The sequence below is a fragment of the Engystomops pustulosus genome, chromosome 1, assembly GCF_040894005.1.
Source record: "Engystomops pustulosus chromosome 1, aEngPut4.maternal, whole genome shotgun sequence".
NCBI classification, from domain to species: domain Eukaryota; kingdom Metazoa; phylum Chordata; class Amphibia; order Anura; family Leptodactylidae; genus Engystomops; species Engystomops pustulosus.
The window spans coordinates 132,074,896-132,087,583 of NC_092411.1; the positions used below are offsets into that span (position 1 = coordinate 132,074,896).

The following is a 12,688-nucleotide window of genomic DNA, read 5'->3' on the forward strand; positions in this document are numbered from 1 at the left end:
ACCACTGAAAATAATTTGCAAACTGCATGCACATGTATTTATAAAGTGTCTGCGCCACTTTTGTGTCCTGGCTGCACTGTGTCTGAGAAGGACAGAAAAAAAGAGTATCTAGGGGGGCATGTTAGCGCTTAGTCCGGGTTTGCTCCACATTTATTACTGATGTGCACCACAATTCTGTCTGTGCTACAATTCCACAGAATGTAAAAAGTGCACAGAATAAATGGTGCACACTTTCCGAGCAGTGCAGGGATGCCAGATTAATCTTGACACTCCACAGGCAAACTGCACATATTACAGCGTACACTAGTTCGGATAAATTTGGGCCAATGAATACAATGGTGAAGCAGCAAGCCAACAGCTTGCTACATCACCATCACGGCTCTGCTGCTGCCATGTGTAACATAGACAGTCAGACGTGATGTCATCATCAAGGCTTCGGTATGACACACAGGAGCAGTGGAGAAGAACAATAGGATTATGTAGGCGATACTAGGGCAGTCTTAATAGGTAGATCAGTGGTGGTAGGTTTCTTTTAAATGCAATTAAGGCCGTGCCTGACTACGGAGGACTGAGAAAGGATGCTCGCCTAGCTCCAGTGTTGACCAGGATTTTCTACAAAAAAAAAAAAAGATAAGGAACAGGAGCCACTGCTGCTACACCATCATGGTCACAATTGACAGGCATTGTGAGGTAATTGCAGCAGTTGAAAGCTCCCACTACACGGTCACCTCCCATATTGGAGCTGCTCCAGACCCTGGTGCCTGGCACCTGTTCTCCAGAAGCTGCTCTGGTGGCTCCACGTTGTTCTCTGTGGTTCACCAGGCAATCAAGAGCCAGGAAGAAAACACTGTTCTCTTTACATGGTGCAGGGAAGATTGCGGCTAGGACCATATCACTGCACTTTGTACAGTCTACTCCAGCCAGCCTTTTGTCCCTCATCATACAACCTCATGGTCCTGCTCTCCTGCAGTCACATTCGTCAGTTGGTTCTTGTCTGGCCACCTCCACATTGATCAGTTGTGTACCTCTGCCTCCCAGGAAAACCGCAGAGTTTCAGAATCTATTTCTTTGAGCGAGGCATACCTCTGTAGATAAAAGATCCCATAGGAGTGTGCTGTGTTTGGAACTGCACCCCCTTCCCCATCCTCTTTCCCTTACACCCCCCCCTTCTTTTCTCTTACCATGGTTTCATCCCCCCTTTCTCCCTCCTCCTCTTATTTGTTTGTATTTATCTATAGAGCTATATGTTAAATGTTTCTTTAAAGGGTCCCTCTCATCTATTCCTACATTTTCCATCTATTCCTACAGTTGTCTCAAGCTCCCCGAACTGCACATTTTTTCACATTTTTGGATGTAATTATATATATATATATATATATATATATATTCTTTTCTTCAATAAACTTAGATTAAACATATTAAATGCAAATAAAACATGACAATGATAGTTTTGACTATTCCCCTTTAATCAGCTTGCACATCTTTGTAAACCCAATGTTGACAGGTGCCTTTTCATGACTTGTGTTCTCTTGGTCATGAACCTTTACCCCTGACCTAAACAATGTGTATTACCTTCTGTGGTTTACAATGCTATTCACAAAAGCTCAGATCTTGTTCCCCAGTGGCTATTTGCAGTTGGACACATCTATATCCACTACAACTCTGAACTTTCATCTCCTGCTATCTATTACAGAAAAAAGGTCCTTGTGACCAAACATGACACGCTGACAGTTACTTTTTTGGATTGCATTATTCTAAAAATAAAGACATTTTCAGTAGGGGTATTAAAACTACTACCGTAGGCTCTATATAGACAACAGGGTGGGCTCACTCAGGGTGTCATAGGATGTCATAACATTTAGCAAAGCTCTTTCTGAAGCATCCAAATGCTTGATAGTGAGGGCTTGAAGACAGACAGCACATCAGTCTTAATCAGATCTATACACTTGAATGAAAGACATTCACTCAGTACATATTATGGCTCTGAAGTTTATGTCTCTGCAGACTCCCTGGTCCTCACTGTCCTAATGCATCTTGTGTTTTGTTTCCCCTGGTCTTGTGTCTTGTTTTGAATAAATGTGATTTACATGTTAGACTTTAAGGACTCTGGTTTTCTATCTCTTCTTCCTCCCCTCCAGTGGATTATATCTAGAGTACAGACCAAAAGTTTGGACGCACTTTCTCATTCAATGAGTTTTCTGTATTTTTAGGACTTTACAAAGTGTAGATTCACACTAAAGGCATCAAAACTATGAATAAACACATGTGGAATTATATACTTGTGTGAAACAACTGAAAATCTATCTTATATTCTAGGTTCTTCAAAGTAGCCACCTTTTGCTTTGATTACTGCTTTGCACTCTCTTGGCATTCTCTTAATGAGCTGCAAGAGGTAGTCACCTGAAAAGATTTTCATATCACAGGTATGCCCTGTCAGGTTTATTAAGTGGGATGTCTTGCCCTATAAAGGGGTTTGGGACCATCAGTGATGTTGTGCAGAAGTCAGGTGGATACACAGCTCATAGTCCTACTGAATATACTGTTAGAATTTGTATTATAGCTAGAAAAAGCAGCTTAGTAAATAATAACGATTGGCCATCATTACTTTAAGAAATGAAGGTCAGTCAATTGGAAAAATTGGTAAAAACTTTGAAAATATCCCCAAGTGCAGTTGCAAAAACCATCAAGTACTACAAAGAAACTCGCTCACATGAGGACCTCCCCGGGAAAGGAAGACCACGAGTCACCTCTGCTGTGGAGGATAAGTTCATCCGAGTCACCAGTCTCAGAAATTGCAGGTTAACAGCAGCTCAGATTTGAGACACAGAGTTCTAGCAGCAGACACATATCTACAACAATTGGTAAGAGGAGACTGTGTGCAGCAGTCTTCATGGTAAAACAGCTGCTGGGAATCACTGCTAAGGACCGACAACAAGCAGAAGAGACTTCTTTGGGCTAAACAACACAAGGAATGGACATTAGACCAATGGAAATCCGTGCTTTGGTCTGATGAGTCCAAATTTGAGATATGTGGTTCCAACCACCGTGTCTTTGTGTGATGCAGAAAAGGTGAACGAATGGACTCCACATGCCTGGTTCCCACCCTGAAGTATGGAGGAGGAGGAGGTGTAATGGTGTGGGGGTGCTTTGCTGGGGATTTATTCAAAATGGAAGGTATACTGAACCAGCATAGTTACCACAGCATCTTGCATCGGAATGCTTTTCCATCCAGTTTGAGTTTCGTCGGACCATCATTTATTTTTCAACAGGACAATGACCCCAAACACACCTTGAGGCTGTCTAAGGGCTATTTGACCTAGAAGGAAAGTGATGGGGGGCTATGCCAGATGACCTGGCCTCCACAGTCACCAGACCTGAACCCAATCAAGATGGTTTGGAGTGAGCTGGACTGCAGAGTGAAGGCAAGCATCTAAGCACTAAGCATCTCTGGGAACTCCTTCAAGACTGTTGGAAGATGATCAAGAGAATGCCAAGAGTGTGCAAAGCAGTAATCAAAGCAAAAGATGGCTACTTTGAACAACCTAGAAAATATGACATTTTTTCAGTTGTTTCACACTTTTTCGTTAAGTAAATAATCCCATCTGTGTTATTTCTTGGTTTTGATGCCTTCTGTGTGAATCTACAATTTTTATAGTTGTGAATACAGAAAACTCTTTGAATGAGAAGGTGTGTACAACTTTTGGTCTGTACTTTATATGCCACCATTAGCATTGTGAAATGTCTTAAGTGACATCTATATGGGCTATTTTTCCTAGATAGTGGGCCATGTCTTTCTATGATCTATGTTTTTGTTAATAAGCTAGACATTGCAGATTACACTGCAAACCAACTGTTTAATATGTATTGGTCTGCAAATGCCTTTTGCACTACCTTTTGTACTGTATTAGTACTTGTTAAAACCTAATAAAAATCTGCAGAGTGTGACTTAAATTAGGAGAAGGCACTCTAAATTTTGGTTGGGGCTGAATTGAAAACGCACAATAAGTGAACCACAGACGTTAACTGTAAGTCATTAAATTTAGTTATACTTAATTTAGACACCACGCAGAGTACCCATGTAGAAAATTTGTGGTCACTGTATGGGCCTAATATTGTCCTTATTCCTGAAGCAGAATAGTGGTAAGTTTATAAGGCGATTCCCTGTTTATATTTATACATCTTTACACAGTGATGGTAACAATCAGTAACAAGTAAAAGGCCATTATTTGTAACGGTGATTCCACAAGGTCCCTCCAGGTCATGTGTCACGATGAGTGCAACCAAAGATGAGTCCGGATTAAACAATGTAACATTATTCTTGCCTTTATCTGCTACCAGAAAATTGCCATTTACATCCACACAAACTCCAGATGGATTTATAAAACTGAAGTGGTTGCCATATATGGGTCCAATTGTTTGCTTTATTGTACGTTCACTGTCTATAATCTTGAGACAACATCCTGTGTGTTGTCCAAACAGTTGTCCTTCAGTCACCAGCAAGTCTTCATCCTACAAGAGAAAAGATATGACAGCATTTTAATGTATGACTTGCTGTACTATGACTGTTTTTCATAAACCCAATGTACATTCTAATGGCATGCAGTATGTGTTTCTTGCTCAGTTGCTTTTTGGCATGAGTTCCTGCTTTCCTAAACTTAGGAGGTTCAGAAAGGGAATTCAACTTATGGAGATTGTCTTTGGAGATAGGTCTTGAAGGTTGTAGATACGTATGCCAATATGTTTTCCGGGAAGGGAAAAGGAAAATCTTCAGTACTACCTTAAAGGGAACCTGTAACCAGGGATCTCATTTCCCTAAAGACAAGTTGCAGAAGCCCATTACACCTACATGGCAAATATGTCTTTCTGCCTTCTCTAAGTATTTGCATATTTGTATTCGTTTTAACCTACCTGGTTTCCTGACAAAATCCTCTGGTGAGTTCCAGAATTTGTTTTGGTTTGGATGCATTTAAAAAAAAAAACATGTGACTTGTCTGTGCTTCTCAGCTCTCAGCCCCCACCTTTATGCTCCTGTACAACTCCTCCCTCCTGCTCCTTCTCTCACACAGGGAAGGATCTCACAGTGTGGTGAGCTTATATGACTAGGGAGAGTGGAGTTGTACCGGAGCACAAAGGCAGGGGCTGAGAGCTGAGGAATGAATGAGCAGCACTAACAAGTCACATGTTTTTTTTTTTTATGCATCCAAAATAAAACAAACCCTGGAAATCACCACAGGATTCTGTCAGGGTGCAAGGTAAGTTAAAATCACAGTTTTATTCTCAATGACCACATGTTTCTAAACCACATATTAGTGTCCACTATTCTAACTGACCACACTTTTCTGATATTAGTGTGCTATTCGCACTGACCACACTTTTCTGAATCAAATATTATCGTGCCCTATTCTCAGTGAGCACAGTTTTCTGAAACACGTATTAGTGTCTGCTATTCTCACTGGTCACACTTTTCTGATCCACTTATTATTGTGCTACTAAGACTGACGACACTTTTCTAAACTACATATAAAAGCGTAAAATTCTCTGACAAAAAGACTTTCTAAACTACATGTACAAGTGCAATATTTTCTGACCACAGGACGTTTCTGAACTATGTATAAAAGCAGTATATTCTCTGACAACAAGACTTTTCTGAACTATGTATTAAAGCACAATATTCTCTGACAATTGCTACTGTAAGCCCCTGCCTAGTTGAATGACCCTATGACAACTAGCAAGTGCTCCCTAGCTCTCTCTTGCTCTCTCTTGCTCTCTCTTTTACAGTAGAGTCAAATATCCAGCCCAGCTAATCACACGCATGCCCACAGTGGGCTGGTTGCTCAGGGGCTGGAAGCTGCTTAATTGGCTGTGTTTGGGCTCAGGGCCCTTGGGTGTGAAATTCAGAATGGACTTTTCAGTTTGGGTCCACTCATCACTAAAAGTGTCCAGTGACTATTGTCTCAGTTAACATAGCTAATCTTCCAGTGAAGGACCTAGCCCTGATCTCAAGAATTCTGTGTAGGACATTCCACAGAGGTAAAGATTTACCCTCAGTCTATCAATATGTGAGCATCAGACGGTTTGCATGGTCAGTATTTCCCAGCCTGGGGATAGCTCACTTTGCATTCAACATCATGAGGGTTCCATGTATGTTTTTTATGTTGACATACTTAGGTCTGACCTCATACAGACATTTTGTTGCCCATCCTAGTTAAGATTTATGCCTTACAAAGCAAGGTTCTCAGCCAAATTAGAAATGCTACACAAAGCAGATAGTACAGAAGATATGTTGTTACAAGTCTTACAGCTATCAAGTAGAGGCTGGTAAAAACAACAATAACCTGAAAACACTTTACATATATCAGTTTGACAACGCCCTAGACAGATATGTTGGGCATAGAAGGACAGGTCTAGCGGTTCAGTCTGTATGACTACAACATTTGGCACCAACCATCAAAAAGCAACAACTATTACGCAACAAAGAATAAAAATGTATTATTCAGTCTCATTAAATTGAATAAATTACTTTCTTACTTTAAATATGACTTAAATGTTCTAAACCCATATAAAAGTCAACCATTTGATGATATGTTTCCTTTTAGTATATTCCATATATTCACTAGTCAGAATATATACTAAAACATGCTCTTTTGTTTAGTTGTGTTTTCATTTACTTATTGTGTAGTTTATTATTTTAATTGCCACTTTATTTATAACTTGCCATAATGGAGATATGTCAGGGGAACTTATTCCTTGAGCTGTGTATTAGATCTACTTTATGTTACTCGGACAAGAGTCAATAGGCCACATTTTTCTTAAAGGGGCTGGTCACTAATAACAAACTTTACTTAGATAAGTAAATACCTTCATAGGGTCTCCCATATTGTACATACCCTGGTAAATTTTGTCTCTTGCTGGCATCCAAGGAATGGAAGGCCCATGCAACAATTACTGTATAAACACTTCGGTATAACCACTAATATTTTAGTGATTGGAGGGGCATGCACATGTCATTGGCACTGTAATAAATGTGCAGCCCCCTCCATCTGCCGGAATCCAGAAGGACATAGTACAGCACAGGAAATCTAGAGTCCTGTTTTAATCTGAATAGAAATATGGTATTCTTTAATAATAGAGAACAAAAATACTACTTTCTTTTATACTTGGCAATATTTCTTGCTGACTTATCTTGCTTTTCTCTCTTAGGTTTATTACTACTGGAGTTCCGGATCCTGCAATTATTGGAATGTGGCTTCAAAGATCTTTCTATCATTAGAGGCTATTCTATGGTTTCCAAACACATACTGTTCCCTTTAGTTTCTTTCTCAAAGGTCACACAGCAGACATGCTTGTTGGGATGATACAATGATGACACAGGAGGGGACATGAGGGGAGTAATTGCAGAATATGGTTTAGTACTGTGAGGTAATGCTTAGGGGGGGTTAATCTGAAATTACATAAATGCAATTCCTTGCTTCACATTTATCAAGGATTTAAAGGGGTATTTCCATGAAGACGAGTTTCTTAAATGTACTCAGGATATCAAAATAACACATTCTTTGATTTACTGTTATTAACAAAAATGCAGCATTTCACAGATATAATTCCAGCCTGTCTCTATCAGTCCTAGTGTACACAATTTTGTTGCCCTTGGACCCAACCCTGTATCTTCTGAGTTTATGGTCGGCAGACATCTTGCTTTTCTATCTGACACTGCAATGAGCTCCTACATGCCTCTAGCCCCCATCCTTGCATTCTAGGACAAGCTCACACAGACACTGACTTCCTGCCATCAGCTTGTGAGGAGAGTAACGCAACAGACACATAAGATCTCTATCCGGGGGAGGAGGTGGCACAACAGATCTGACAGGATGTGTTATAGGTGAGATATAGCAGGCTATGTATGTTATGCCTGTAATAGTAGAGCTGAGAATGTCATGTGTAATATGCATCTCATTGATGTTATCATCTCTCAGCTCTTATCTGTCTCATCTCTATTTCTATGTGTCAGATACTAGTGAATGTTCAGCTAAATAAAAGTGTATATAAACCTGTACCCTACATTGTCAGCACAAAGCACTAGAGGGATCATGAAGAGTCTGCTTAGAGAGTCCCCGACCACGCTCTGGAATTTTACACTGACCATCACTGAGTCATAGGAGCTTAAACAGCAATAAAACAAAGTGAAATTGTAAAGTAAGGGGTTAAAATTATCTTTATTGTGTAAACACTAGGGGGCTGAAATTTTTGGTTAACCCCTTTAAGACAGTTTTTAGACAATTTTTTTAGGCAGTCTAACACTAGGCTAGATTTATAATCCAGCATTGGCCATCGTAACAAATCAGATGCTGCATAAAACAGTCTAATTCCGCAACACTTTTGATAAATCTGTCACAACTTGTTTTGAAAGGTTGCCAGTGGAAACATTTTTTGTCAAGACTAACACTGAGAAAGAAAAAAGTGCATTTATCCTTCATATGATTTGTTTAGCAAAAAAAGTATATTTTAATTGGCATGCCCACATACTTCATACATTATACAGTATATGAAGTGTAATGTTCATGAAGTCACAAAAGAGACAAACTGTGAGCCCACACTGTGGAGAACTGGACATGATCCTGCAAAAATGGTAGAGCTGTGTCTATGTCAATGAGGCAGAAGATCCTTGTAGGATTGTGCCTAAGTTTATCATACTACAGTGTCTTTAACTCAAAAATGAAACATTAGGATGTTTTTTTCCTACAGTTTTTCCACAGACTTATATCCAGCTGGTATACGTATGGCTTTATTTTTTCTTTTACAATACATTCTTCAATGGATCTTAATAAACAGCAGGAAAACTTTGAAGTGTTGCACAAAAAGAACCTTTGAAATGAATACATATTGACATAAATATAACCAAGTATTGAGCATAACTAAAGTTTTAATTTAAAACTAAAGTAGAATGGAACAATACAAAGATCATACCTTAGTAACTGCAATATGCTCTGGCCTTTGAAGACCGTCCACAACGTTTGTTTTCACAACAGCATTCATTCTCCAATCCACTCCAACAACATGTACTTTACCACCATCTGTCCAATCTGTCACAGCAATACTGTTGGATTTTAGTACAGCTAGTCCATAAGAATGCTTCCAATCTGTCTTAGGAGACTTCAGAAGATGGATCATTTCTCCTTCCTTAGAAAAAACCTTGATACCCTTATATCCATTGGACACCAGTAAAAGACCTTCTTCTGTACACACAAGATCTCCAAGGCAGTTACTAGCTTCGGATCCATATGAAAATGTTTGCTTGTGTTGACCTTCAGGGGAGAAGATCTGAATTTTTTGGTTGCCACTGTCTTTTATGGCAAGATCACCATCTTCAGTAATTGTTACACTGGTTGGCCAAATAAATTTTCCATCCTCTGAACCATAACTTCCCAGCTCTTCAACAAGACTATTGTAGTAGAGCCTTTGGATGCCCGAAAGCTTCCAATCCTTATTAAATTCATGCATGGCTTTCTAAAATAAAAATGAGTTAAAAAATTTCACTGAAATGCAAAAATAACCACCCAGTTATTATGACTTATAGCTACAAATACTAATAGAACACACATGCAAGAGAAACAATACCTCTTCCTCATCCAGCTCCTGCAAATAGTAAGAATCTAGCATGGTTTAAGATCAGCTTCCTTAGTGAGAGCATGAAGAAACATAAGAGAATGTAAAATGAATATAGCAAGTAAGCATCAATAATTATGTACAGTATCTGTAGAACATGGGCATGTTTGTATTCCTGAAGGTATTCTTCATGTAGAAAACGGTAAGCTTTAAATATCAGTTCTTATTATGAAACATACCTATCAATTGTGTTTTTACTATGCAAATTATAGCCAGTGGTCATTTAGGATCAACTGTTGGGACCACCACTGATCATCAGACTGTAGCTATGGTGCAACCAGAATTCTATCATTGGACAGCAGGTGAAAAGAAGCTGGTGTTCAGGAAAAGGGGATTCTGCCATTTTGCTGAGTAGCAACATACCAGAACTTTGTTTTGCACATTAATGCCCAGGCCATTTTTAATATTTTTCATCAATTGTTTCTACAAGACTAAACTTTTTTGTATTTTTCTGTCACTATAGTTGGATGGGGTCTTTTTTTTTATATATGAATTAAATTTTGGGTTTACTGGTGAACTTTTATCAATCCTTTCTGTGCAAATCTGATGGGTTTTTTTCTAATAAAAATGTTCTACCTTTATTTTGGAGGCAAAATAACATAATGGCCCACATTTATCAAAAACGATGCATCATACTCTTGATATCGGTTGCAGAGCTGATGCCGGTTCAGCTCAAGATCGGAGCTGATCCAGCATCGGCATACACGTGGTGGTCGGAGTAGGTTCTGATCGCGGGTGTTTAACCAGTTAATGTTCCTGTCAAGGGTCTTTCCCCCACGAGCGCCCCCCCCCCCATTGCTGTCTTCGGGGGCACCGATCATTTCCATGGCAGCCCTGAGGTCCGATCAAGACCCCAGGGCTGTCACATAGACAGTACCTACAGGATCCCGTCTGTGATGTCATCTTAAAGTCACAGTGTTACTTCACCATCAGCAACCTGAAATTGCATCACCTGCAGGGTGCCGATGGTTGACAAAAGGAACTCACTTGTGATAACACAGCCCAGCCGAGACACCAGAAAAAGAAGAAGTACCTGACTAGCAGTCATTAAGGAGTTAATGGCAGCAATGACCTGGGTTGGAAAAGTATGTATGGCCTTAACACATATTGTTCAACAAAATGTACCTGTATATAAGGGTTTTCATGCATTCGAGGTTTTCCGCAAATATGTTAGACAATTTCACCTGGTCAGCAAAGTTTACAGTGACCAAGTTGTCCATTGTTGCACCTGGTGTATCATTGAAATCCAGATACCGTCACAAATTGTTGTTGAAAAAAACTCCACCCCACTGCTGCCATAGTAAGAGATTAGATGGGGTCGAGCAAAAAGCTGCAAAACAACCTCCCATGCCAGATTTGTCATCCTGAGATAACTGACAGATAAAAAAAATACACAGCTAAATTGCAACCTATTTCCTTTAGTGATCTCCACACACAAGATCGGAAAGATAAATTTGCAAATGTTTATTGGGTTTAGTGGGGCTGTAGTTTTAAATATCTGCCTGCGTATCCCAGATAGAAGTTAATAACCATTTATACAGTTTTCAATCATAAAAACAAACTGTTTCAAAATAAACAATGAACTGGAGTCATCAAAGTATATGCCTTTAAGGGTCAGATGATGCTGCATAGATTCACGATAAAGCTTCTTTGTTATCACCTTAAACAAATGTTAAGAGCTTCCAGGTCTACAAAACACAGTGCTGCTGCTTTGTAGTGAAACATGTTATATTATTGTAGAAACAATGACTTACTTGCTTAAGTATTCTGCTGCTCACATCCCCAAAGACATTGGCCGGAATAAGCCAGCTCCTGCAGTATCTATGTCTTATCCCATGCAGTTACCAGGTAGCAATGCCTAGGAGAATGGCCCTGCACAGTGCTGATACACTCCAGCATATCCAATTTGTCCAGCTCAGATATATTTCACACTCCCCACTGACAGAGTAACAACTTGTTTGTTTTATGTTCAGGTCATGGTTCCCTAGAAACTCTCAATGTTCTATTCACTGTATTCAGTAATGTCAATATGGAATTATTTGCACAAAAAACCTCTCTATCTTCTTTTCCATAAACAATAATAAACCAAAGGCAAGTGGGGTGTTGGCTTGTTACCATGTATTAAATTTAGAAATGCTGTAAATATTCAGTATCATGTACAGGGCAGCACAGTGGCTTGGTAGGGCAGCATGGTGGCTTAGTGTTTAGCATTTTAGCCTTTCAGCGCTGGGGACCTGTGTTTCAATACCAGGGTCAACATCTGCAAAGAGTTTGTATGTTCTCTCCGTGTCCTCCCACACTCCAAAACATACTGGTAGGTTGATTAGATTGTGAGCCCCATTGAGGACTGAGACCAATCTGGTAAGTTCTGTGTAATCTGTGTGAACTATATAAATAAAGGAATTATTATAATTGCTTTCCTTAGTGTTTATTAGTCACTAAGAGTTTCCACTAACAGTATATAGCAGATTAAGACCTCATTCATTGTTTAGTAAAATATGTATGGACTGAAGAAACATTGGGGTACATTTAAGAAAAGTGTTGTAAGGTAAAACTAGACAGTCTTATGTTCACAAGATTTATATAAGAGTCTTCATATATTCAAAGGAGATAAGAAAAAGTCGGCACTCACCATCTACTAAAATGTCTTGTCTTTATTTCATCTCTTCATTAAAAAGAACATAAAAGCGACACAGTGATGGATATAATGTGCTTAATGTGAGATTTGGATAACTTGCTATAGTGTTAACTATTATATGAGTATACAGTTATTAATGTAACTGTGTAATATTAACGAAAGGCCCTACCTGGACTAGAATTTTACATCTATGGGAGGTAGTATAATCTTACTTCATAGAGAGATAAAGAAGGACGCCCATGTCATTTTTGTTGTTCTTAAAGGAAACCTACCACTTGAAGTGGCAGGTATAAGAGGGAACTACCGAGCACCAGCTCAGGGTGAGCTGGTGCCGGAGCTTATTTTTGTTAGTGTTTTAAACCGCAGTATCGCGGTTTAAAACACTTTTTA

At 39.3% G+C, this 12,688-nt stretch overlaps 1 protein-coding gene across 1 annotated transcript; it reads right to left on the reverse strand.

Annotated features, from left to right (window-relative positions):
- Nucleotides 1-3,654: 3,654 nt before the first annotated feature.
- Nucleotides 3,655-11,561, reverse strand: LOC140087427 (E3 ubiquitin-protein ligase TRIM32-like). Its single transcript, XM_072126531.1, has 3 exons — nucleotides 11,415-11,561; nucleotides 8,962-9,501; nucleotides 3,655-4,509 (listed from the first exon to the last, which is right to left on the reverse strand). The coding sequence occupies exons 2-3, from the start codon at nucleotides 9,493-9,495 to the stop codon at nucleotides 4,147-4,149; spliced, it is 897 nt and encodes a 298-aa protein (XP_071982632.1). The 5' UTR covers nucleotides 9,496-9,501; nucleotides 11,415-11,561; the 3' UTR covers nucleotides 3,655-4,146.
- Between the last annotated feature and the right edge of the window lie 1,127 nt (nucleotides 11,562-12,688).